Source organism: Melanostigma gelatinosum (assembly GCF_949748355.1).
Source record: "Melanostigma gelatinosum genome assembly, chromosome: 13".
Lineage (NCBI taxonomy): Eukaryota > Metazoa > Chordata > Actinopteri > Perciformes > Zoarcidae > Melanostigma > Melanostigma gelatinosum.
Window position 1 is genome coordinate 16,876,003 of NC_136646.1, and position 26,839 is coordinate 16,902,841.

A 26,839-nucleotide genomic window follows, 5' to 3' on the forward strand; every position below is an offset into this window, starting at 1 on the left:
GGATAAAAGAAGTGGACGTGGTCACTGTGACGTCACCCATTGGTTTGTGGGCTGCCGTCTTGAAGCTTCGAATTCGACATTTTGTCCCTCGCTATCTTGGATTTTGGCTGATGTCATCATGTTTTTTTTTTTGCAGTAAGTTGTGACACGAGAGGGTGGGGTTCAAGTTTTAAGACGAAAACAAGGACAAGTTTCAAACTGTCAATCACAAGGTAGCTGTGCCCTAAAGCATACCCTGCGTTATGGTCTATTTTACTCTCAATGGTACCATGATTTACTAAATGAACATCACATTGTATTGAAGAGGACTTTAATCTAGCGATTGAGACTATAAACTCATGTTTAGAATGTTAACTGAGGTAATAAAATGAAGTGAGATGAAGTGAGAAGTAGTCATTTTTTTCATAGACTTCTATACAATCACAACCCCTGCTGTTCATTAGAAAGTGCCAGTTTAAGGCACTGATCAGAAGTTGCCACCTGTGTAAACATTATACCTGATTAACATCAGCATGTTGTCATTGTGAGCATGTTGGCATGCTGACATCATTTAGCTCAAAGAACTAAATGTAGACTCTGTTTTGTTATCACGCTGTACAGACATTAAAGAGGGAGTCTGACATACACTCACATGAATGTCCATGTTGATGTTTGGCACTGTACCACTATTGAAATGGACTAAGCACAAATACACAAGCACATGTACACACAGACTGATTTATGTGTGGTTGAGATCCAGCATAATTCCACCTCCCGGTACACTTTGTACCTTTGTTCCATTCTCTCTTTCTTGGACTCCCCCCTCCTGTGATCTCTCCCCTCGCGCCGTTGAGTGATGGCTTAAAAGGAAAGGGAAGTTAATGACAAACATAATCCCCTCTGTTGCCTGTCAATCTAATCCGTCCTCTTACAAGCAAAAAGGTGGAAACTACAAAAAAAGACAACTTGACCCGTTTTATTTTTGGATATTCATTTAATGATAATATCGCTCTTTCCACTTGTACAAATAAGTTCACAAAATAAACAAAAAAGAATCTATGACAACAAAGAGCTTCCCAAAATAAACAGGGAAAAAATTAACAATCTCATCGAAAATATATTTTTGGTTATCTTCAATGTATTCTATTTGACGAACAATTATTCCAGTTGCATTTGTTTGTGTGTGTTATAAAGACATGTTAGCAGGGAACTGTTAATTGTGCACTGGGAATACTGTAGGTAGGTAACGTTACTGACATTCACAGATGTGTCTTTGGTGTGTTTGCCTGTAGGTAGAGTTGTTTGGGGCTTAAAGTACTCTTTGACATGCGGGCAGATAGAGAGGGTAACTGATAGCAACTCGATGTCTGCAGGTCTTTGCACAAGACGGAACACGTACTTGCATTATCACTGAAGTTGACAGATCTACACACGCAAACACACATTCATTCACACACACGCACACACACAAATAGTTACTTTGAGTCCTTCGTTGCCCTATATTCACAGATTTGGATCTCAGCACTCTGTGTCTGCGTAATAACCTTCCTGTAGATCTCCCACTTTGCAAGTCTCATTGTCCTCTACACAACATTATAAAGAAGTCTGCACCTCTCATGGACATAGTCTTGTTAGGTGTAAGTGAGCGAAACTCACTTCAAGAGAAACACAATACTCAACCACTATTTGCTTTGCTTGTTGTGGGCCAGGCCAAGTACCATGATGTACATGAATTCTAGTTCCGGGATAAAACTGAGTTTCCCCTTGCAGTAAATATAAATGATAAATAAAGTCTCTGAAGTTCTTTTGCTGTATAGTGACTTGAGTGCTTACTGTAATTAAGGCAAGCTACAAACTGTATGGAGTTTAGTGCAGCACCGAAACAGAAGGGGTTCATTCAACTGCTTCCCTCTGTACCTTTTGTAATCCCGCTTACCTTCTCCCTTTGTGGTGGCAAAGCAGACTGAGAGCTTCAGAATCGAGAAGGGGGATTTAGTCTTGAGTCTGTCCAGACTCACATCTACTTAGACTGTCTGACATTCTGGGGGTAAAGCCCTTTGATTGACTTTGCTGGTACCAAACAAGTTTTAATCTTCAAAGATTTTAATCTGCTGTTTTGTCTGTTCGTCACTGTGTGTGTGTGTGTGTGTGTGTGTGTGTGTGTGTTGGGGGGGGGGGAGACTATAGAGGGCTGTTAATAGTCATAATGTTGCACAATACAAAATAACAAAGACACAGGTATAAAAAAAACATACATACAAAAACAAAAAGTTTAAAGCCAAATAAAGAATACAAGCATCAGTTATTTTCTCTGCATAACTTCATTTGGTGTCTTAAAGGTCATTCACAGCAAGCACTGGTCCCTTTGGGGTAGTGCTGAGGAGTTACAACATGCAGCAACAACAATTGCTGATCTAGTGTTTAGTTGGGCTGCAGTGACGGGGAAAGGGCAATACAACCCCATTTCAGTGCACTCTCCTTTCTGAACAGATAAAGGAGGGCCTGAGGTCGCCATGTCCCTTAACCCTAGGTCTCAGCCAATCACAACACAGCATCAGTCCCAGCATCACAGCATGGGAGCCATTCCGGCAATGTGAGTGAGGCAATATTATTGAAGCAGAACGGATGTCGATGGCGTAGAGGCACTTTCAATGCTTTTTAAAGTCCAAACCAAGGTTTTTGAACATGTTTAAAGTCTACTTAAGACAGCCGGAGGGCATTGAGTTAAATATATGTCCAGTTTCTCCTTTTATGTTTGCCTGGTCGATACTGTGTCCTCCACTTTCACAACTGCATTTGCTGCTCTCTGTATTTCTGTGTGGAAAACAGAGATAAAGAATAAAAAAATCCTCCTTTAGGTCTGATTAGTCAAAGCCAGGTGTCAAAAGTAGGAGGGCTTGTGTGAAGTCATATTGTTATTTGATGTACAGTGATCCTGTAGTAGCAACACCTCATACTCCAGATTGCCATTCTGAACAGCAGGTTCAGGGGTCATGGGTTGGGGCTGTTTCTGAGGCAATGCCCCGATGTCCAAACCAGCCTTCACTCCATCCAACTCTAGCTGGGAGGGCTCACAGTCTAGCTCCAGGTGGCCCTTGGCCCTTTTCCTGCGAAGATAGCATGCCACTCCCACTGCTATTGCTATGAGTACCAGCAGTAGCAAGATGGCAATTGCAGGCACCAGCATAGTTGTCAGCCTCTGGTCGGCAATCTGATGACGACTGTTGCTGACACTTTCAGCAACAGTACGGGCTTCAGTGCAGACACTGTCCGTGCCACTAGGGGCACCTAAAGGACTGGCACACACCGTGTATGTGGAGTTGGGCTGCAGGCCTCTGAGTATGTACTCTGGGAAGGATGCCGGCAGGCTGAGTTGAATCGGCCTGCGGTCTGGCCCAGAGAGATTACGATAGGTTAGGCGGATTCCACGGATGTAAGGCCGCATTTCAATGTAGCGGTGGAGGTCCAGCAGGATTGAGGTTGTGGTTGCTTGATGTGAGCTGATGTCTGGCGCATCCACACTGACAGTTGCCATGGGGACGTCAGCTTCCGGTGGTGAAGGCGGGTGATGGTTTTGGAATTCACAATACATGCCAGAGGTGCCATGTGGACAGGTACATTCTACCTGACCATGCTGGTCCAACCGACAAGTACCCCCATTCAGACAGGTGTGAGGGGGACAGAAATGCTGCTCCTCGCCTGGGTCCATACTGCTGCTACTGGGGGATGCAGGGACAGGGGGCAAGGGAGAGTCATCTTTGTCTGTGGGGTTGTCACTGGCCCTGGGGACTAGAATAGCTCTAGTAGTAATCGGGAAGGTAGTGACAGGAACAGGCAGGGTAGTGGTAGTTTTGACAGTACTAGTGGTGACTGTAGTTGTAGTAGGACAGCCAAAATCCCTGTGCTCCAGTCTTTCCAATACCTTTCCAGCATTGATAGGTGGGAAATGGCAGCGGGTGTCCTCTGTTCTGTCCAGGGTGATGCTCTGGGCTCTAAGCCATCTTGGGAACCATGCTAAGGTACAGAGACAGTTGAAGGGGTTCTCTGCAACTGTTAGCTTTCTGAGGTGGGGTAAGAGCTGGGTGAACTCTTCAGGAAGGCCCTGCAAACTGAGGCTGCTAATGTCCAAGGTCTGCAGCTCTCCAAGGTTCTGCAGGTCCTTAACCTTAAGAGGGTTCATCGGGTTCCCAGCCAGGTTGAGGTGAATCAGACCCTGGGTCTCCTTTAGCGCTGAGGGAAAGGACTCAAGTTGGTTTCCTGAGATGTCCAGTTCGTGGAGGTTCTTTAGACTACGTATGAGCTCCTTATTCAGGCTGATGAGCCCCACACCACCCAATTTGAGCGACTCAAGGTTTGGGGTCTGGAGATCTGAAGGACCCAAGGTGGGTAAGACATTAAAACGAAGGTCCAGCAGCAGTAGTCGTGGCATTGAGAGAGCAGGCAGGGATGTCAGCTGGTTGCCCTGCAGTTTGAGTTCCAGAAGGTGCTCCAAGCCATTAAAGGCATCATGGTGGATGGTCTCAATATGATTACCGTACAAATAAAGGCGCTCAAGCAATGCCATACCCTGGAAGCATTCCTCTGAAATGTGAGTGATCTGGTTGGATGACAGGTCCAGGTTTCTCAAAGAGGTCAAAGGTTCAAACACCCTATCAGCAAGTTCAGTCAATTTGTTTTGACTGAGGTCCAGCATCTCCAGGTTTTCCAGGCCATCAAAGTCCTCAGTTGTCAAGCCCTCAATGCCGTTGGCAAAGAGGTAGAGACTTTTTGTGGATGGGTCTACTTCCTTGGGAATGGTCGAGGAGCGTCTCTGGAAACACAAGATGGAGTCTGGTGTGGAACAGGCGCAGTCCTCTGGGCAGTCGCTAGACCAGGTGCCATCAGGAAGAATGAGGAAGAGCAGAAAGGGCATCAGTGGAGTGAGGAAGATCTTCATGGTGCAGACTCTTTCTCTCTCCATGCTCCGCCTATAACAAGAGAACACAATCTGTCAATTAACTGCACAATCATCCAGAGGAATATATAGTAAATGCTGACAGATCATAAACAGGACACAACAGTCGTAAACATTATATTGCTCGGGTCACATTTGAGTTTAGGAGCATTCAGCTGTTAGACAAAGCAATGTGGAACAGATGCAGCACAGTGTTGAATTTATTTTACAATCTAAATGTTCTTCCTATAGTACATAGTTTGTTAAACAAGATTAGGTCAGCTATTGATTCACTTTGTGGCTTTTAATGCGTTTCAAAGAGTGAGATTACTATCAAAGCTTTAACTCTGCATAGCCAGTGATCAAAGTCAGTCTTTTGTCACAAGGTCTCTCAAACAATAGGGCTGTAGCCGGGACATCAGGCGTCCCAGGGAGTTTTCTACTAAACTCTGGGAAAACTTGACATAGTGGCATCTTGCCACGCTTTTCTGGCTAAAGGAGTGCCAGATTCTTGCTGGAGTAATCTGTGTAATATATAGAATCTGTGTAATAGATAGTATTGTGTCATGCCAAACCTGTTGTTTCCAATGATCCTACAGATTTCTAGGCGTGTTTGCATGACCACAGCCACATGCGTGTATATGACAATATGTGTTGGAGCTAAATAAAAAATATGTATATTTGTAAGCCGCCCACCCACTGCTATTTACTGCACACACTGTGGTTGTAGTGGGCTCACAGTGAACCGTTCTCCCTATGTCTATGACAGACTTCATAGCCTATGAAACAAAAAGGCACACAGCAGCAACGAACAAATCCAAAATGCTTAGTTTCTGAGATATCAAAGTGAAAACAGAGTGGCTCTGAGCATTTTTCTGTCCCTCCAGAGCCACTGAAACAGTGAAAAGCTTCGCACACGCCCTCTCAATGATTCACTGTCAACACTGCTCTTTTCTCTCCAGTTTCATACATCCATACCGTGTCAACTTTTTTGGACTGTATGTCTGCCGTGCTGCACGTGGCCACGCATCTGTGGATGATTTACTTTGTGGCGTTCTAAACTCGGAGAGTCGCTTCACCGATACGCCGGAGCTGCTACTCTAACCATAGGCTCTATATAAATAACACGCTTTTTATGTTGTCATTACGTAGACTGGTGGCCGGTGCTGCTTGCCAGAGAAGTTTCTCTAATTCTGGATGAAATACACAGAAACGGAAAAGAGTACTGTAGATCATCAGGATGTATGTTCCTGTGATTTAAGCCCATTTCACCTGAACCCGAGTCTTCCAAAACAAACGCCCTGGTAGAGCGTCAATAACTCAGTATTCAAAAAGGAGGGAGGGAATGATGGAAAGGACAGAGGAATGAGGGGAGATAAAGAAGAAACGAGTTGCTGACAAGAGTCTGCATGGCAGTTTATCATCTTCTGCTATCTAGTGAGATGGCCTTGGGGGAAAGAGGCAACATCTCTATCTGTCAACCATTGCTCTTCTTCAGAGCGCTGTTTTGTCTCGTCTTTTTTTCATACTTTTCAGGGAGTCAATAGAAAGCACTTCTTTGTCCGTAATCCTGAACCAGAGGCACCCAAATACGGCCAATATTCCCCTGGTGTCCTGTTATTACTCTTGTTTATGTCATAATATAAGTTTATTGATTGGAGGCAAGGAGAGTAAAAATTTGTTTCCAAACATTTTGAACATTTTTAACGCCCCCACTGTATGTTTTTCGACTTGAATGCTTGAGGGAGCTTATGTCCTAGGGCTTTGAATGGCGCAATTGTTGATGTCTTTACTGCACAAATACCTGAATGAAAAGCCAAGTATGTGTGACTTACAGCTTTGCTCCGGGAACATTCTGTTCTTGCACCGCTTTACCTAGGGGTTGTGGCCCATTACACAAGATATGTCAAAGAACTTGTTTCAGACATTTCATGTTCCTCATTTCGTGTTCTTTTCTGTTAAAGTTACAGCATTCACACATATATATAATTTTCAGTCGTTCATCCATTAGATATACAAACATTGAACCAGGCTGTAGAAATACAGTTCTTGTTTGTGAGTGTGTTCGTACGTGTTGGGAAATAAATGCACATATTTTTCTCCCTCTGTCTAATTGTCTTTCCTGTGTGAAAATCTTATTTATTTCAAAATATATGTAGTTGTGTTTCATTTAACTATTGGCATCAATGCCTGCTTAGTCTGTCCTCTGTTAATAGAGAAACATCTACTTATCTACGTGTGTTACAGTAGCTTCAGAGCTGCTGCCAACTTAAATAATGTATCCTTTTTACAATTAATTTCCTGCTCTTTCCTTTCACTCAGTCTGTTTAATGAGACATTTTCTTTCCCAAAAAAATCACTGCCTCAAATGTCAGAACTTGGAGAGGAGATTAATGTTTTTTTTTGGGTGAGAGGGGGGGGGGGGTTTGAGGCGGGGGAAGGGTATCATCTCCTCACACCACAGCTATGGCATGTATTTTCCTTCTCCTTCAGCATACTTTTCTTTCTGCTCCTCCTTGGAAAGATTCCCTGATGTCTTATTTTTCTTTCTCCAGTGTATAAACTAAAGGCAGTCATGGCATTCCCCTGAAACCCGCTGCCAACGCCGCACTCTTATTATTCAGATAACTCTTTCAGACAGGGCAGACATGTCATTCTGTGGAGCCAGACGTCAATAACATGGCTACCTACTCGAGCCTCGAGGCTTGATTTACCAAAGCAGCTAACTACTTTCCAGAGTCGGCGCCTACTGATGGCACTGAAAAACTACCGGACCTTTGGCAGCCATGCAGAAAAGTTGGACCCGCTAATTGTTGCAATTGTTTATGGAAAGTCTTGTCCAGAAAAAACCCAATAACATCTGACGGCCACAGCTTGCTGTCGGCTACAGCTGAATGGGCAGCAGAGGTAAAGGGTTGCAGCTATCCCATAATTTACACACACGGAGAAATTCACTTCAACGGTAATTACATCTACAGAATTCTGAAGATGTTTTGAGTCATGCCTCAGTGGCCAAGGTAAGAACATTTTAACTGTGGTAATCATTAATAACGTGTTGTTCCACTCTCAATAAAAGGTACTTGCTAGAGCCATATAGGGTTCTTCGGCTTTTGTTTTGGTTCCTAGAGGAATCCGTTTTACCCAGAACCTCTACGGAAAACCCCTCTGTGGTGTGTTGTCCCACCCAGAACCCTCACTGGAGGTTCTATCCGGAACCTTTCTACCTTCTAAGCGCAATAAGAACCCTCCCAGGGGTTTTTACCTGGAGTCTTCTCATATTCCAAGGGTTTCATCTAGAACCCACCCAGGGTTCCTCCTGATGCTTCTGAAGGACCAGGATCGATGTGGTGCAAGGCAGCCCATAACAATCATAGTCCACAATCACGGTTTCTGGGCATTCCTTTTTAACACCTGTGCTTTTTAAAAAGGGTTCTTAATGGAACCTTTAGTCTTACAAAGAACCCTTGAAAACCCAGAAGCAAATGGTTCTGGGTAGAACCTCAGCCCTTCAGGAAGAACCAATTTGGAACCCTGATTTCTAAAAGAAAGCCAAAATGTTTTAAAATGAGTTGCGTAGAAAAGACAGGTCTCAGTACAGGGCTCAGTAATGACGATGATAGAACGCATGGCTGCAGTGCGCATGCAGTGTGTATGTGTACCCGTACTTTATGTTAAAGGTTTGCCTGTTTAGAACAAACACCAAAAGAATCCAATCTCATTCCTTCCGGAGATGGAGAAACTTGACTTTGGTACATTATATCCGTGCCAGAGACGACTGAGGGTTTCGGTGCCAGAACATACAACAACATCAAGGCAGCCATGAGAGGAGAGCGAGATAAAAACTGAGTATTTTCCTGACTGACTCAACGTGGTGATTCTAATGTCGATCCCCGGGGCACAGTGTTTATTTGAGTGTGCCTCATTCCAAACTGGTCCAAGCAGGTCTGATAACCCAGCGGAGGAGAAACTGTGGTGGATGGGGAGGGGGAGGGGTTCAGTCAGTGAATACTGCCAGATCACAGATAAACCGTAGCTTGCGAGGTAATAGTCTCCTGTTTTCTTTCTTTCTGGAGAGGAGTGACTTGTGCAGGTCTTATCAGGGGGTAAGATAAGGTACAATTGTGGCGTCACTACAGTTTGGATCCACACTATGTGGCTGTGAGGCTTTAGTGTTTTGAAGTGTGTGCAGGTGGAGGGCCCAGAGAGAGAGAGCGACAGCAGAAAGACAGGCTTGTCATCATGCATCAGGAGGAATGCCCCCCTCTCCCTCCTTGCCTTCCTCCTCCTCCTCTCTTGAGTTGTAATTTCCTTTTTGCTCCCCTGCGCTTGTTGAGACATTCCTGAGACCGGCAGCAGCTGAGTTAGAAAAAGTGAGTTTGTCTATCTCACTAGCTTGGCGTTCAGAGAATAACGGAGGGTCTTTCAGGGTTTATAAACAGACGATGGATTGGATAACGGATGGCTTTGCTGGGCGTTCAAATCTTTGCATCTCTGTTTTCTTAACGCATGAGTCGAAGTTTTGTGGGTTGTATTAGAATGAAACGGTTTGGCTGATGAGTGCGTGGAATCACATCTGGAGCAGTACCGGTAAAGAGAAAATGAAGAAAGAAGCATGGGAACGTCTTTGCGCAACACTGAGTGAAATACAGCCCCTTGAAAATAAAAATGATAGAGGCAATAAGAAGGGGGGGGGAAGAAAAGCATTTTCCCCTCTCCCTCGGCTCACTTCTTATCCTGCTTTTCTTTCTTTTGAAGATGAGTAGGAGAAGAAAAGAAAAGCAGGTGAACAGTGCAGACAAAAGCAGGTTTCTGTCAGCAGGGGCACCGGGGGTGGAGAGGTGGATAAGGCCCGGCTTTGCGAGTGTGAAGCGGGCTTCAGCAATTAAATCCCGGCAGGCCAAGCGTCAAGAGCCCTTATCTTCAGAGCTGAAGGCCAACACTGAGGGGCAATGAAGGTTGCAAGAGGAGGAAGAAAACTGCGGTGTGTGTGTGTGTGGAGGAGCGGCAGGTCACTGTGCACTTGCATAATTCAGCAGAGACTACGGGGGGGCACCACGCCAAGTCACAGTAAGGGGATAAGGCTGCACACTACAGAGTGCATACTCTCATCAAAGAGGCCCCTTCTCTTCTGGGACTTAATCTGTGAAAGGAACAATACTTGTGGTATGTGCATTAGAGTATGATCTACGGTGGTGTAGGTCTTGGGGTTCATTTCACTGTGACGCACTACTAAAATATACTACTACAGCAGCTCCTCGTGCAGATTTACCACAGTAGCAGAAAATGCCAGCTATGTTATTGTAAGTCGGTCGGTATGCATGTAATGCTGTCAAGTATTTGTCACAGGTATATGCTAATTGTCACTATCGCGGTGCTCCATTACTGTTGTACCTGTTGGTAAAACTATGTAACATGTGCAAACATGAAAGAATGGAAGCCATGTTTGAAGACGGAAGCGTGTTGGCCTAATCCTCGTCCTAGGTTTTCCATTTCGGGGCAGCATAGTAGGAATGTAGATTTATTTTACTTTTATTTCTACTGAAAAATAAATCTGGTCACGCAACAGCTAATGGCTACTTTCTTTTGTAATTTAGTCCTGTCAAGGTAAACTGCATCTGTCTATTTTAGAACTTAGATATAATCTCTAAGATGCTCAAATGTGTGAAAAGACGAGCAACAGATTCGGTGTCTTAACATCAAGGCTGGGCTGCATAAAACATACATAATGCCGGTAGTAGCCTTTCTAAAAAAGAGAGCGGGTATTCTAAAATATGCTCTGTTAAATGTGCTCTTGCGTCGAGGTCAGATTACAGACATAGGCAGCAGAGAAGAGGACATGTGGAATTAAAGAGGGATGATAGTTTCATGTTTGTCGCTGGCAATACTCATCTTGAAGCCACGATATCATTGGTGTGCTTTGTAATGGTATGAAGGGAAATTAGGGGCCATAATAGATTTACAATCTTCTGCACAAACAAAGCTTTCCAACTGATTTCAGCCTGACCACAAGAGAAGAGCCTGTAATAGTCACATCCATCTGTGTCAGTGCTGACTGATATCAAAGGGTTGTTGTTGTTTTAGTCAGCAACTTAACCAGAAGGCAGGTTCCTGTCGGGCTACCTCCTAGTTACAGACTTTTTTTTTTTTTGCCATGCCTTCCCTCGTTCTACGCTTTTTGCTCCGTACACGCCGCACGTCCAAATGAGTTTGGGAAAACAGGTTCTTCTTGGTGTGAAAGGCGGCCCTTTTCATCTCGGGATTTATGCTTTTAACCAGGCCTGCTCATGAGGACAGTGTGAAGCCTTACCATTAGAGCCTGCAGCTGGGGGACTTGAAAGAGAGCAAAATATACAGTCCAGGGTCAATGGGAGGGTAGTGAAATAGTAAAACCTCTCAAAAACAATGTATATTTGTTGCACGATAGGAGGGATACGGGGAAACTCTGTTTGGTTTTCTGATCCAAGCCGGTAGTTACATCGTGCGATTCCCTTTTGTGCGATAAATATGTGCGTAAAATAGAACTTTAATCTCAACACACAAAGAAGAAAGAAACCCAAAAGGCAGTCATTCCTCTGCCGAGTTCATCTGGTCAGATAGCATCAGTCCAAAGGACAACCAAGCCTGTGAGGCAGAGAGCGACTCCTTGAGGTCAGAGGTCAGACTGAGATTAATGTTTCCACTGCTGCTCAGCATTCTGTGTCTTCTGTTGCAACCGCGGCCCAGACGACACAGATAACAGGCCCTGTTCGACACGGGGCGCACACCCAGCTCCGGTTGCACACAGCGTACCCCTGAAGCCTGCTGGTCCTCATCTCCGCAACAGGTGCTTTCTCCGCTCCTCCGGGGCAACATGAAACTCAAAACCTCTGGAGCGTGTCGGAGTAAAAGATGCGCCCAAAGCTCCAGCCTCAGCCGGCTGCACGCCTCCGCCTCGGAGCAGGCGAGACCTTTTCCTTTTATTCCTCCTGAGGCTCTCTTCTTCTCTGCTCTCTCGGGTTTGCACACAGTGTCCTCTTGTTTTGCCCACCGAGGGATGTCTCAACACTGACACTCGTCTTTTATCGCTGCACCCTGCCCTGTGGCCTCTCGGGACAGATGGCCATTGAGGTCACAGTCGCATCCAATCTGTCTGAGATCTTAACCACAGGACTCTCGCATTACACAGACACAAAGGATGTCGGAGCTTGGGCCTTCATCTGTTTTAGGAATTTACTGTGGTGTTTGCACAACTTTTGTTAATCCGGTGCCTCCTTCATGTCGTCCACTACTCTGCTGAGTCTACCTTTCGACCTGGCTTGAATCGGTCCCAAACAACAACTCTCTGCCTTCTCTCCGTCTCGCTCTCTTTCTCCGTTTATCGTCACCTCTCTCCCAGACACAGCAGCAAACAACACCACTGCAGTAGTAACGGCCTGATGAGTCCAAAAAGGACAACATCCCCAGGAAACGGTAAATACGACATCCTAGTGTCACAAAGCTGGACTCTCTCCAGGCCTCGTCTTGTTCCTTCATGTCCAGTGTTGTCCAGAGCTTTGTCCTCCTGTTATAGGGACACCCAAAGCCAGCTGGTCTTTCCAAATACGCCCGAGAGAGCCCGGCCTCGAGCGGGGACTGGGCGATGTTCGTGGTGTGTGTGTGTGTGTGTGTGTGTTTGCGGTTAGAAGCGGCTGGGCCGACCAGTTTTATCACTCAGCCATAAGCCCGGAGTGATGCGCACACTTTGACTACCCCTATTGACATTTATTTCCAGTTCCAACACGACTGCAATGTTCGTCTGTCACCCGACCACTTGATTTATTACCTTTTTTATATCACAGATAAAACGGTCTTTCCCTCATTGTCAGGACGTCTTTGGACAGAAGGCTTGAACTATCCTTCTTTTGGTCTTTTATATAGAAGATCAAGGGATGGATCACGCTGGATGTTGCCGCTTTTTTTTTTTTTTTTTTTGCCTTTGTCGCAACCGTCGCTGTTTTAAGAGTTCAAAATGGAGCTCTGCTAAATCAGAGGGTGTGTATCAGGCGGCAGGCAGGCACACTGACTGTAGGAGCAGCTGACAGCCAGGCTGACTTGCCTTCTTAAACAAACAGTGTCGCACGCACTCGCCGAGGAGACACTCGCGCACACGATCCCTCAACCTGTCTGCTCGTCTGTCTCTGCGGCCGGATCACCTTTCCACTTACTCTCGCATGCTTACTTATCTGAGCCTCTGTCAAATTCTGATTCAGTCAAAGCGTTGGCGGTGAACGTGCACACGAACACTTATACAGCTAACGCGTGCCATTCTCGTTCGACACATCGCGCAATTACTTCTGAGATCCTTTGCCTCGTCACCTCGTCTTCCTCTGCTCACCTCTTTGATCTCTCTCAAATTGTGTTCGTGTAGTGGGCAAGGTTATGACTGGAATCTGGTGAACAGCCCCGCAGGGCAACTATGTAGCTGTCAAAGTGTTCATTCGGCGGAGGAGCCTGAGGCTAAAGTAATGGAACGGTAAACAGAAACGTCGTGCAACTTTATTTACCTTCAGCGTAGAAAATTACAGTCTTGGAAAGGACGCATACAAACTCACAGCTCATTGGCACAGAAGGGTTATAGTAAGGCCAGACTTCCACATTTAGCCAAGTCTCAGGCAATAAAACATGGACGAGAATTACTATGTCAGGTGGAGGAAGGAGACATGTGATTTATTGATTAACCGATTGAGATTTGCGAGCGCTTTATTGGCTATTGTTCACTATTACTCATACCCAGTTTGGCAGTCCATGTTTTAATGGATTGAGTGGTTGAAAGTAGCTCTGGGCGATATGGAGAGAAGTGAACTTGGCACAAGTGTAACTTTGCGCATTTACGTTTTTTTTCCGCAGCCTCCATTTTAAAGGCAGGCGTTGTGCAGCGCTACCTGTTTTTCAGGCCCCCTAACTTCACACCCGCACCTTTTCTAAGAGTTACCGTTTGTGATTTGTCTTGTCATTCTGGCCTGGAGGCTTTTTTTCCTTTGAATAAAAATGCGCCACACATGCAAGGTAAATGTGAAATGAAGATCGCTGCTGCTGATTAGGACAAACAAAGGCATTCATTGTGAAACGGTTGCCTGTGTTGGTACAGCGCCAGCGCTGGCTGGCAAACCAGCAGTCAGGCAGCACAGATCCCCGGCCCCGACATGACTCTCCTGCATGGCCTCGTACCAAGACTTTGCTACCACAGTGTGATTGTCTTCTAGGTATTCAAAGCGGTTACTTAGACACACATCTGATTTGAATAATGTGGTCATATCGTTTCCACAGCTGGAGAACTTTTATATACTTCCTGTGAGATTTCATTAAATTCTCATTTTCCACTGTGGGCTTAAAGAAGTCGGATATCGAAAAGCCAAAATCAGTCTTTAATCCGTATAGTTTGATTGTCACATTGACATGCGTACGCCTCTGACTGAACGAGTGAGCCCTACTATCGCAGCGAGTGTGAAGACATCAGTCAGCAACAGTCTATTAAGACAACGTTGACCCTCAACTCCACAATTGCCTGCAGCACGTGCTCACTGCCGGGAGATTCCTCACATCCAGCACAGACAAGGTGTGAGAGAGAAGGCGGGAGAGGAGGGTAGTGACAGAGGTGGAGGAAGAAAGAAGTCAGCCCTCTTCCCTCAAGGCTTAAATCTACCGAATGCACAATGAGGAATTAATTGTGCAGTTCTTAGAAAACCATCAAAATGACTTTGAACTCCTTCTAATTCCCACATCTAAGAGACAGAGTAATCCATCACACAGAACAGGTTTAGATGTATCTGTTCGTCACATTGTCACTGTGCGGGGATGCAGGTTAAGTTCAGTTTGATTTGAATCACCTCGTTGTAACAACAGTTAAGACGATGCAGACTTTGAGTTTACAACTAAGTTTCAACAGCCTGTAAATAGATTTCCATCCTGTATGGGAAGTCAATGGAAACCTATGAATGCCTGGGATGACGGAAAGAAACATTCAAAAGAAAAACAACAGCAGCATGGTCAGCTAAATAGTTAACTGAGATGTGAAGTACATGTGATCTCTAGTAAACGGGATAAACATGCAAACCACTGGTCCTTTAAAGGGCCCTTTACCCTGACGCCTGCTTCAGCCCGTTCATTGAGTTTAGCAAAAGAAGGTCTCTTGGTGTTGTGAGAGGGAGATTTAAGCCTTCAGTGTGCAGGATTTGTGTCTGTTTGTCTGTGTCCTATGGGTGAGTCAGTCACACTGTCATAAATAGAGAACCTGAGACGACCTGTCAGACTGCCACACGCAGAGAGAGAGGGGGGGGGGGGGGGGGTGGGGGAATGAATGATGCTTTGTTTTTGTAACAGTGAATGGCAATTTGTCGATATCAAGAGCAGTTTGTTAGCTTTCACATCCGTTCATTAGCGGAGTACAGTGGATTCCTGAGCTGACCTGTAACACGCAGAACAATGCGTACCTGTGTGTGTTCACTGCTCTGCTTGTGTGTGTGTGTGTGTGTGTGTTCTGATGTCAATGAGTCTGTGTGTGTTTGAGTATCTGCATTGCACCCTTGTTTGCTCTTCCATGTTTGCTTTTAGGTAAAGAAATATCGACTATATTAACCGACAATTACAGATGCTCGCCGTGGTGTCGGGACGTTAATGAGCAACCGACTGAGTGGGAGAAGTTGTGTTTATGCTGTAACTCGACTTCATGTCTGGATGTTTTAACACACGCAGTCGCATTAATGGGAAACACAGACCGCTAACGACGCTTCGGAGCCTCGTATCGTGCGCGCACTCATATTACTGCATGCTCAAACATACATACATTAGGTGTGGCAGAGAAATGCAGGTAAACCACGCGCAGGACTGGCTTCAATTCGTCGGTACTGGCTCTGATGTTGAAACTGAAAGGATGAAGGCAGAAACTGTTTATGTTAGCATTGAAGAATTGCCTGTAGAGCAAATAATCGACAGCACTATATGCAAATTCCTGAACCTCAACCTCAGGATAAGGACTGCGCACCTCCGCTGCTCTCTTCTCTGGTTTCCCCTGAGGACGACGGGGCTGCTCAGAGAGCTGTAAGGCAATTAGCGAGAGTAGCGGTGTGCGTCCAGAGGGCCGAGGCTACGGTCTTGTCCTGCGCTGTGTGTGTGTGTGTGTGTCTTTACAAGCGCACACATACACACACACTTCCTGTCACAGCTCATTGACAACTAGCACAACACAGGAATGAGGCAGGATTGAGGGTGAGGGGGTTTGAAGTATAGAAAAGAAAATCAGAGCGACAGTTTTCACCGCAAACGCGATGACGAGCGATAACCTCAACACATCCAGGAGGGTTATTAGTTTAGTTTTTTTATTGTTCTCACAATGTTCTGGGAAAGTGAAACAGGCAACGTTTAAAAATACCATTTCCAACAGAAACACTACTTCATTCAGTGCAGCTCATTGACGTTTTTAATATTTTTTTTATTTCTCAATACACAGGCGCAGAGGAATAAGATGTATCAGGCTTTGGATAAAGCGGCAATCATTGTAATATTACAATAGCTCCTCCTAATATAGTAGGATCAGACGTATTTATTTAAATATGATGGGACACAGAGGGAAAATTAGTTTCAATTGATCATGTTCTGTCCAAAAAAATCTTTACACAAACACACCATGAGCCTTTACGACTACAGTAGATATTTGCAAGGTTGCATGTACTGAGAAGTCTGCGCTCGACCCACTTCTGTGACAACTCCATAACTCCAGCAACCAGACAGGCACGCTGAACTCCAAACAGCTTCCCTTCTTCTCTTTTTCGCTGTGTGTGTGTGTGTGTGAGAGTGAGTGAGTGTGAAGAGGGCTGCTCTTGTTCTCCTGCCAGTCTTGTTAAGAAGGCTCAGAGTTGTGTGAAAAGACCCTGTTGAGGAAGCGGGGTGTTACAGTTAACACAATAAGGACCGCCTACAGCGTGTGATTTGGGTTTATTATATTTGCAAATATTCAAAGGAGTGTATTATTACGAGGCTTGTCTTTGCTTTCGTTTGTCTGTGTTTGTTTGTTTGTTTTTGTATTACAATGAACAACTACTCCCTCAAGTTAACAGGAGGTTGGTATTCCGGTAACTGGCTGAAGCTCATTCATAATGACACATTTAATTGATGGCTTCACTCACCCAGTGAAGAAGCTTCCTCGCTCCACTTTTCTCGGTTTCGGCTCTTCCTTCCCTGGAAACAACACAACAGTTGTACCTGTTAGCCATACAGTGCGTATGTTTTTTAAAATTTGGAATCCAGCCCCCCCGCAAGCAAAACAGGAAGTTGTTTGCCTGTTAATTGGTTGGGTTCCAGCTGTGTGCGGGAGCGTGCTGAGTGCTGGCTGGCCGTGTGGCAGCACAAGAGAATGACAGAGCGGGAGAGGAAGAATGCAGGCCGACCACTCTCCACTCTGTCAGCTGCTTGTGCTGTGGTATCAGGCACGGCCCGTGTGTGTGTGTGTGTGTGTGTGTGTGTGTGTAGCACAGTTTCTGGTGTGATCTGCAAGATTAATTGAGTTTCTCTGTCATTTCCGACAAAGACTAACATTTGCTAATATTTCAAAGCAGGTACAACGTTTTTGCTTCTCTGATTTCCTTTGCCTGTGTTTAACCTCAACTCTTTTGATTCAGTGTGTATGTTTGTGTGCGTTTAAGACAAATCCGGGCCCTCAGTTCCCCAATAAAAGCAGCTTTAATTGTATGTGATGTCAGCGGGCAAGGCCCAAATTGACCACACTGTCTGTGTGTTTTTAATGGATTAGAGTCTCATTAACCGTGACCGGCGTGGTTTGTGCGTGCGCCCGTTTGTTTGTTGCTTTGAATGAAAACAGTATTAACTAGCATTGAACGTTATTTTTGAGCGCGGTTATTGGATCACGCTTGCGTGTCGGTTTTGGGAAACTCAAAGTGACCACTTGACAGCTGTTTTATTAGCAGGGGAGACGTTTCGCCAAGAGCAGCTCCCCACACTTCTTTTACAATGTTCATAAAGTTGATTGACGGCACGGTCATGAAACAGGTTCTGAGATAATTATGCACACATCGCATCTCTATTCATACTAGCGATGCTAGACTCACTCTTCCAGTTCCACGAAGTAGTGTTTTCAAGCCATACTTTATATACCTAAGCTCTGAGTCAAACAAAAGAACAAACAGCGTGACGAACAAACCACATGTTCTACATGATTGTGGAACACCTGAAACATCACCTGACGCTACATATACCATCTCAGCTCACGGCGTTTACGTTTGAGAATAATGTAACGGGTTACTGCCGATCTTCTGTGAGTAACTCCTGTTTTGAGGACTCTGGTGCGCTGAACCCTCCCGCGGGCGGTCAGTCTCCTGAGGGTCTCACTGTGTCTCCCTCTCAGACAATCCCTTGACTGCACTGTAAATATTTGATGATCATGTTGGCGGCGCGTGCAGTCGCAGCGGCCACTCGCGGTCCCGGAAAAACAGTGTTTTCGTCTTTTTCGTCTTTTTCGTCTAGTTTGTCTAGTCTGCCGCTGTGTTCGTCATGCCCGACGGACTTATATCGCAAAACACAACAATACAGCCGTGAGTTTCTTCTTGGGAAAAGTACAACTTTCCTCAACTTGGAAGCCAAACTCTCCGTGGATCTTAGCAGCCTGGGACTTCTCTGCTCCCCCCATTGTGTCAACCCCCACCCGGTAAGGAGACATCGCAAGCGGTGCGAGAGGAAGCAAAAGCGGGGGAAGCGTGGAGGTATCCGGGCTAGGCTAACGGCTAGCCCACACAAGCCGGCAATTCCAACATTACTCATGGCAAATGTCCGTTCACTGGACAACAAGATGGACAATATACGGCTACTCAGAACCAAGCGTGAGGTGAGGGACTGCTGTGTTTACGTGTTCACGGAAACATGGCTCCACCACAACATCCCGGACTCCGCTATTCAACTGGACAAGCTAACATGCTACCGAGCAGACAGAGACATAGTTAGCGTGGGAAAGTCCCGCGGCGGCGGTGTGTGTGTTTACATCAGTGATGCTTGGTGTCGAGACGCTATTGTTGTTAACCAACACTGTTCCCCGCTGGTGGAGTTTATGGTTTTAAAGTGCCGTCCTTTTTACCTGCCGAGGGAGTTTTCAGCCATTCTACTGGTGGCTGTTTATATACCTCCGAGCCCCAACAACACGGACAGAGAGGAGGCACTCAGTGAACTGTACAGAGCCATCAGTGAGCAACAGACAGCACACCCAGACGGCATTCTCATCGTTGCTGGAGACTTCAACCATGCTAACCTAAAAACTGTTCTGCCTAAAATATACCAGCATGTTGATTTTCCAACCAGGGAAAACAACAAATTAGACCTAGTCTACACATCGATCAAGGGAGCGTACAAGGCGTCCCCCCTCCCCCACATTGGCCTCTCCGACCACCTCACGGTCTTGCTGAAACCGGCCTACAGAGCAAGGGTAAAGGTTACCAAACCGGTTTCAAAACAGGTACGGGTGTGGCCAGAGGACAGTACTGCTGCACTTCAGGACTGCTTTGGTACTACAGACTGGGACATGTTCAAGCAGGCAGCCACCTACAACCATCACATTAACATTCAAGAATACACAGAGACAGTCACAGGTTACATCACCAAGTGCATTGATGATGTAACTACCACCAGAGCCATCACCATCCGAGCCAACCAGAAGCCATGGCTGACAGGGGAGGTCCGCACACTGCTCAAGGCTCGCGACACCGCCTTCAGAGCTGGAGACCCAGCTGGGCTGGGAGCAGCCAGGGCTGACCTGTGCCGTGGCATCAGGAAAGCAAAACGACTGTACACCAGGAAAATCACAGGACATTTCAAAGACAGCAGGGACTCACGGAGCCTGTGGCAGGGCATTAGGACCATAACGGACTACAAACTACCGCCACAGACCTGTGACAGTCACACCTCCCTGCTTAACAACCTCAATGGCTTCTTTGCACGCTTCGAAGCACAGAACAACACACCTGCGCAGAAAACCACCCCCCCCACCGACGACCAGGCTCTGTGCCTGTCCCCAGCCAGTGTGAGGAGCACACTGCTGAGGATTAATACCCGCAAGGCTGCGGGACCTGACAACATTCCTGGTCGTGTGCTGAGGGACTGCGCAGAGGAGCTCACGGATGTCCTCACCGACATCTTTAACACCTCCCTGAGCCAGGCTGTTGTTCCCACGTGCTTCAAGGAAACCACCATCATTCCTGTGCCGAAGAAGTCATCTCCAGCCTGCTTCAACGACTACCGCCCCGTCGCATTGACTTCTACCATCATGAAGTGTTTCGAAAGGCTGGTCATGAAGCAGATCAAATCCACCCTTCCTCCCTCCCTGGACCCGTTTCAGTTTGCTTACCGAACCAAACGGTCCACAGAGGATGCAATCTCCTCCGCTCTACACCCAGCCCTCACACACCTGGACACTAAGAACTCCTACGTCAGAATGCTGTTCATAGATTTCAGCTCAGCATTCAATACAATCATCCCCCAGCAGCTTGTGTGTAAGCTTACAGACCTGGGCCTCAGCCCCTCTCTCTGCAACTGGTTGTTGGACTTCCTCACAGAGAGACCACAAGCTGTTCGGGTCAACAACAACACTTCGAACACACTAACACTGAGTACGGGGGCCCCCCAAGGTTGTGTGCTCAGCCCCCTTCTCTTCACCCTGCTGACCCATGACTGTAAACCCAACTACAGCTCCAACCACATCGTGAAGTTCGCTGACGACACTACCGTGGTAGGTCTCATCAGCCACAACGATGAGACTAACTACAGGAAGGAAGTGAACCAGCTGGTCCGTTGGTGCCAAAACAACAATCTCTTCCTCAATGTGGGGAAAACAAAGGAGATTGTTGTTGACTTCAGGAGAACCCACTCCCAACCCCCCCTCCCTCTGACCATCAATGGTGCTGCTGTGGAACAGGTGAGCAGCACCAAATTCCTGGGTGTGACAATCACAGATGACCTCACCTGGAACAGCAACACCACTGCACTGGCAAAGAAGGCCCAGCAACGCCTGTACTTCATCAGGAAGCTCAAGCGAGCAGGAGCCCCCCCCCCCATCATGCTCTCATTCTACCGAGGCGCCACTGAGAGCATCCTCAGCAGCTGCATCACGCTGTGGTTCGGAAGCTGCACCGCCTCCAACCGCAAGAGCCTGCAGCGCATTGTGAACTCTGCCCAGAGGATCATCGGAGTCTCACTCCCTACACTACAGGACATTTACAACACCCGCCTCACCCGCAAAGCACTCGGCATTGCGGGTGACCCCACCCACCCCTCCAACAGCCTCTTCAGCCTCCTGCCTTCAGGGAGAAGGTTCCGCAGTCTCCGTTCGAGCTCTACCCGGCTGAGGAACAGCTTCTTCCACCAGGCGGTCAGGATGCTGAACTCTCTCCCTCCCTCTCTCCTCTCGCTCCCCCTCTCTCCCCCCCTGCCATCTCTCCCCTGACCTCTCTACCCTCCCCCTCACCCACCTTTCCCCACTGCCTCAAATGGAACATACCAGGACATCTACTCCCCCTCACACCCCTTCCCTCATCCAGCACCAGTCACTTTTTATCAGCACCAGTCACTTTTTATCAGCACCAGTCACTTTTTATTCTCTGCTGCTACTTGTAAATCCTTTATCTAGGCCCTTATGTTCTTAACTTTATTCTATTTATTCTATTATATGTTATATGTTCATGTCTATATTACACTGTGGGACTGCGAGAAACGGCATTTCGAATTTTCTGTATGCATAACACATGTGGAAACTTTGACAATAAAGTGAACTTTGAACTTTGAACTTTGAACTTTGATATTTAGCTCACAGAGTGGAACTCGCCACTCAAAATAGATTCATATTCAAATAGATACTTTTCTCTTCACTGTAATTTTCTTTCTTCCTCTGTGTTCATCTGTTAAGCATAAATAATCTCGTAGCGGAGCAGTCTGGTCTCCATGTTTGAACCTCTTTGTAGTGGCATCATCTAAAACTGTCAGCAATTTGTACAAATTACAGCTCAAAGCTTCAGTCCAAACCCTAAGCCTGCAGATGACAGTTGGGATAAACAGAGAAACGCTTCCTGTTCAGCTGTAGGTGTGTTGCCTTGCTTGATAATTGACGTGGTTCCCGTACGCTGAATTTGTACACCAGTGACAAGCTGTGACACGAGGCACCATTGCTGTTGATTTCAGTGTTGAGTGATTGAGATTTGGTGCTGATGCACACAGTGGCATTCGGATGAACACATTTGCACGTACACGTGCACAGATTTCTCTGGCGCGTGCTGCCTCTTGCGCTCTCAAGGTGCGGACAGCAGCAGATAACACTATTTGTGTCACTGGCTGCGACGGAAATAGACATTAATCAGGGGACGAGAGAACTCCCAACGTCGCACTGATGTAATGCGAGAAAGCGCATGTGTGTGTGTGTGTGTGTGTGTGAGATGAACGAGCTCTCAGACAGTCCGTGACCTGAGGGCGAGTAGACACACACTGACCCGCAGGTACACACCTCGCATATTTACTCTGCCGTCTTATCATTCGATCCATATTCAGTAAAACATTAATGTTCATCTCGGCAGTTCAATATTTGACCTTCCTCTCAAACTGTCTTTCCCACTTCTGGTTTGGGCCAAACAGTGTGTGTGTGTGTGTGTGTGTGTGTGTGTGTGTGTGTGTGTGTGTGTGTGTGTGTGTGTGTGTGTGTGTGTGTGTGTGTGTGTGTGTGTGTGTGTGTGTGTGTGTGTGTGTGTGTGTGTGTGTGTGTGTGTGTGTGTGTGTGTGTGTGTCCTTGCTCTTGCCCAGCAAGATCTGGTTGAAGGCTCATTTCCTAATTACAGTGCTGGCCAGAGGTAATTACAACCTAAGATTAAGAGCTGTTTCTCTTTTCTTTTTTTTTTTATGGGCCCATTGAAATGCAGCAATTTGTGGTGGCTTTCTGGGATGATCATCCTCCCTCTCATCCTCTCTCTCTCTCCCTCCCTCCCTCTCTCTCTCGCTCTCTCTCTCTCTCTCTCCCCCTCAATACTTCACTGCTGTTGGTTTGGGGGATTTTTCTGGGCTTTTTGCAGATTTTCCAACTGGAGTGAAATTGGTTTTAAAAATAGTATTGAATGTAAAGCTTGAGCGAGTCGTTTCTTCTGCTTTAGGAGATGGATCTCACGACAGTGAGCGTGTGTGTGTGTGTCTCTGGATCCGTGGACACGGAGGACAGCAGTTATTTGAGGTTTGCGCTCAAGATGGGGCACTCCAAAGCCCTCAGATCCCTTGGCGTGTGTGTATATTTACACAAGGTTTTGAAGTGGTTCTTCTGAACGAATCATTTGGCTGCATCAGCAAGCTCTTCAATTTATCTTGGCAGGCGTACAGGCTGGGGTTTGCCTCCGCATACCGCTGGGTCAGCATGGATGTGTGAGGCGGAGGCCATTTGAAGCCGGGGTTTTTATTTGAGACGCCTCTTTGAGAGAGCGGCTCTTGGTTGTCAACCAGGGAACCTGACGACGGAGGAACATCTAGATCTCTCTCTCGCTCTCGCTCTCTCTCTCTCTTTCTCTCTCTCTCTCTCTCTCTCCAGACTCCTTGCTAATTGTGAGATGAGCCCTCACTGTTACTTGGCCTTGAGAAAAACAAACACACACCCACATATTCCAACTCTCTGCTCTGTCGATTTCCCTCTCTCTGCCTGCTGTGTGAGTGGTCCACCTCCACCTCCCCATATCCCTCCTCTCCTCCCTTCCCGAGGCCTCCTCGCCTCAGCACCTGACTTTTAACCCTCTAATCCCTCTGATGCAGAGGGTAAGATGCTTCAGGCACTGCTCCTAATTGGCGTAAAACGGAGATCCGGCGATGTGAGGCACCGTGTGTAAAGTCTTCTGCTCTCAGCCGGTTTGGAGATAGACGACGAGTGGCAAAAAGATTTAGAGGCGTCGCAGGCTCTCCTGTGAGATGTCTTGCAGATAGTCATGTCTCAACACAGCTAATTGAGAAAAACAACTGTCATTCATCGTCGGGCGGAAGATTTAGACATCGGTGCTCTTTTCACCCGAGCTCTTTGGCACAGATAATGAAATGTCAGCCGTGATTTTGTAAAAAAAGGAAATAAAATAACAGAAAGTACAGACTGACACAATGGTGGTAACCAGATCCCGGAGGAGAAGTTTTTGTTTCGACATCACTGTCACAGCGGTGTGACAGCAGGCCTGTGCTTAATTACTTAAATTGGGTTTTAGGACAGACTTCGCCTTAGTCATGCTTCCCGTCCACGGACGGACATTTAAAGACATGAAAGGTCGGGATAATCCACCCAGTGTGCATATGTGTCTCTCTTAACGCTCACACCAGCACACACAGTTGCACACTTAATCGCCAAAGTGAAACTAATATTGATGGCAAGCTGTTGCATCACACGTAAACTTTACCCCAACTCATTTATTCCCTCTCCCTGTGTCTCTCCTCATATAGCGACGTAATGTATCCCATCAGTGTCACAGTGACAACAAGCGATCGTTCAAACACAACGGTGTGCAGTGAGCTTCATATCAGCAAATAGCAACCGCTGTAACTGTTACAATCTGTGCATCGTCGTGTAGCCGGAAAGTTCTCCACATTAGTGACGGATAATTGGCCTCCTGTGGCTGCTCTGCTGTGTCTGGTAGCCTAATATAAACCAATTACCACTGTTATATACTGTCAATGACACAGTAGCGTCTTCTATAGCATAATGACCGCCTGTGAGGAAACAAGCGGTACACCAGTAGGGGTTAATAGCGGGGGTTGTTGGAGTAGTTTGCCCCCAGGAAAGATTAGGCAATTTTCCATGCCTGTTTGTGGGGGGCTGTGTAAAAGATGGTAATCGGACTAAGAGCTGGAGAAGACTGCACTTACATTAATTTAGCATCTCAGACAAAGGATGTGTGGATTACTGATTCCCAGTTTGGTTTTAGGGCTTCTGGTTGGTTCTGGTTTTTCATCAAATGTAATAATATATTTAAGAATCATTAAATAGTTATTTTATGCAGTGTTACAGTGAGATTACCTCTTTAAGGAGGACTGGTTTGATCACGTTTCTGTTGTTATCGCCCAGGCCACAGAGTACAAACACTTCCATGATTGTTGCTGAAAGCTATAATATAAGGGTCCCTCTTTAAAGAGCATCACAGAATACATTGGCATAACATTTGGAAAGATGAGATGATATTTATCTGGAGAAAACGGATGCACTTGCGGGTGTTTGTAGCTCCAAACGTGTTGTGTCATGTCACTTCATTGGATGTTAGCTTATCGAGTGGAACGGCAGGTCACTCTGAGATTTAATCTTTCAGGAATTTGACCTCATCGCTCATTGCTCTGCTGCACACATGCTGAAGGAAAGTGATGTATCTCTAATTTCTAGTGTTTCATTCTGTCCACTGCTCCGCCTTCAGCTAAAAACCAAGTGGTAACAATGATGCGTGTTTTATTTCTTCTAATTAAATCATGGATCCGTCTATATACCAGTAGCTGTTCATATAGCTCGTTTATATTGTGGCACCAATTATGCGTATGACTGACACTTAGCCACCACACACTTGCATAATCTGACCCGTGCGTATCGAAACCATTCCAACACTTGTGTCCTATTGAACTCTCTTGTTATGGGACGGTCCCCAGTGTGGGTCCAAAAACAGCTTTTCCCCTGCGGTGAACGAGGCTCGGTGCGGTCTAGACGCTCGGCTCGGCCCCTGCATGCTGCACGGCGTCCTGCGGTCCCACACCAGCCCGCCTCGTTACCGCCCCGACTGCTCCTTTTGCTCCGCGCACACGCTCGCGTTCCCAAATACAGTTTTATTGTCACATTACCCACATCGCCAATACAACCCTGTTACGTTCAATGAGACACTGGAGCGGTCAAGTTGATTCTTACAACAAAGAACTATAGGTTGTTGTTATCATTTTTACAGGGATGCTATGTGTTTATTGAAGAGAAAAAACACTGTACGTTACAAGCAACACGGTGAGTGAATTATTCTGAGATTCTGTAAAGGGAGTTGTCGCACGGAACACGCAAACGCAACTTAAATGAACACGATCAGCGGTGGCTTATATTTATGGGTCATAAACTTGACAAATAGCTTGGATTTTACACTGTTGTCGCTGTTAAGCTATGAAGTTTTTTTTTTTTTTTTTGAAGTTGATCATATTCCACCGTATTGTATTCGTCAACGTAACCCTGTTACCGCGTCTTTACGCACGTCTTGTTCCTGTTCCAAGCGTCAGAGCTCAAACATACTACATGTCGATCCTTAATGTATCAGCCAAATTAGGAAACCTCTTACCCTGAACTTCGAAGAAGTAAAGTTGTGAGCGCAGTCGCACTCGTGTCTTTATCCAAGCGGAGCAGTTCGCCGATATAACTCCCAAGACCTTGTAGTGTTCCGTGTGCGCGCGCTCTCAATACAAAAAAGTTTATCTGAACGTATCGAACTTGTAACGAACGGTCTTCATCAAATCCTTGGAGAGATCCACTGACCTCCACCGTCAAGGAATGCGCTCAAGTGCTGCCTCCCTGGACAAAAAGCGCTTTATTGGTGTGCAGAGGAGGGATGGGAGGGGCGGGGCGAGGCGCGCGGCAGCAGAGCGCACTCCTGCACAGACCCGAGAGCAGCGAGCAGCTCACCTTGCAGCTCGTGTGCTAAGGACAGACATTCCAGTCTCCTTTCAGTTGGCTATATCTTACCTGCAGGACCTGTTTCAAGCAGAATACATCAGTGACTCGTTTTATTATTTACTTGAAGGTTGTGCAAATCAAGCACAACATCCCTTTCAACTAGAATACATAATAAACATTAGTTGTTAAGTCATATATCAATTTATGAATCTTATCTGTCCATTGACATATGAGGTATACTGACCATTGCCTCCACAGCGTATACGCAGTGTACATGGGCACATATG

At 46.3% G+C, this 26,839-nt stretch overlaps 2 protein-coding genes across 4 annotated transcripts in view; one reads left to right on the forward strand and one right to left on the reverse strand.

The window, feature by feature from the left end:
* The window catches only part of coro7 (coronin 7), a 94,197-nt gene that overhangs the window by 43,929 nt on the left and 23,429 nt on the right, over window positions 1–26,839 (forward strand). The window lies entirely within an intron of this gene.
* vasnb (vasorin b) lies at window positions 962–26,360 on the reverse strand. 2 transcript variants are annotated; one of them, XM_079281656.1, is made up of 3 exons: window positions 26,221–26,360; window positions 17,053–17,104; window positions 962–4,946 (listed from the first exon to the last, which is right to left on the reverse strand). In XM_079281656.1, exon 3 carries the CDS (start codon window positions 4,937–4,939, stop codon window positions 2,861–2,863), a length of 2,079 nt encoding a protein of 692 aa, XP_079137782.1. In that variant the 5' UTR covers window positions 4,940–4,946; window positions 17,053–17,104; window positions 26,221–26,360; the 3' UTR covers window positions 962–2,860. The 2 variants fall into 2 exon arrangements, with proteins under 2 accessions (XP_079137782.1, XP_079137783.1); XM_079281657.1 differs by lacking the exon at window positions 17,053–17,104 and having other exon boundaries at window positions 26,221–26,291.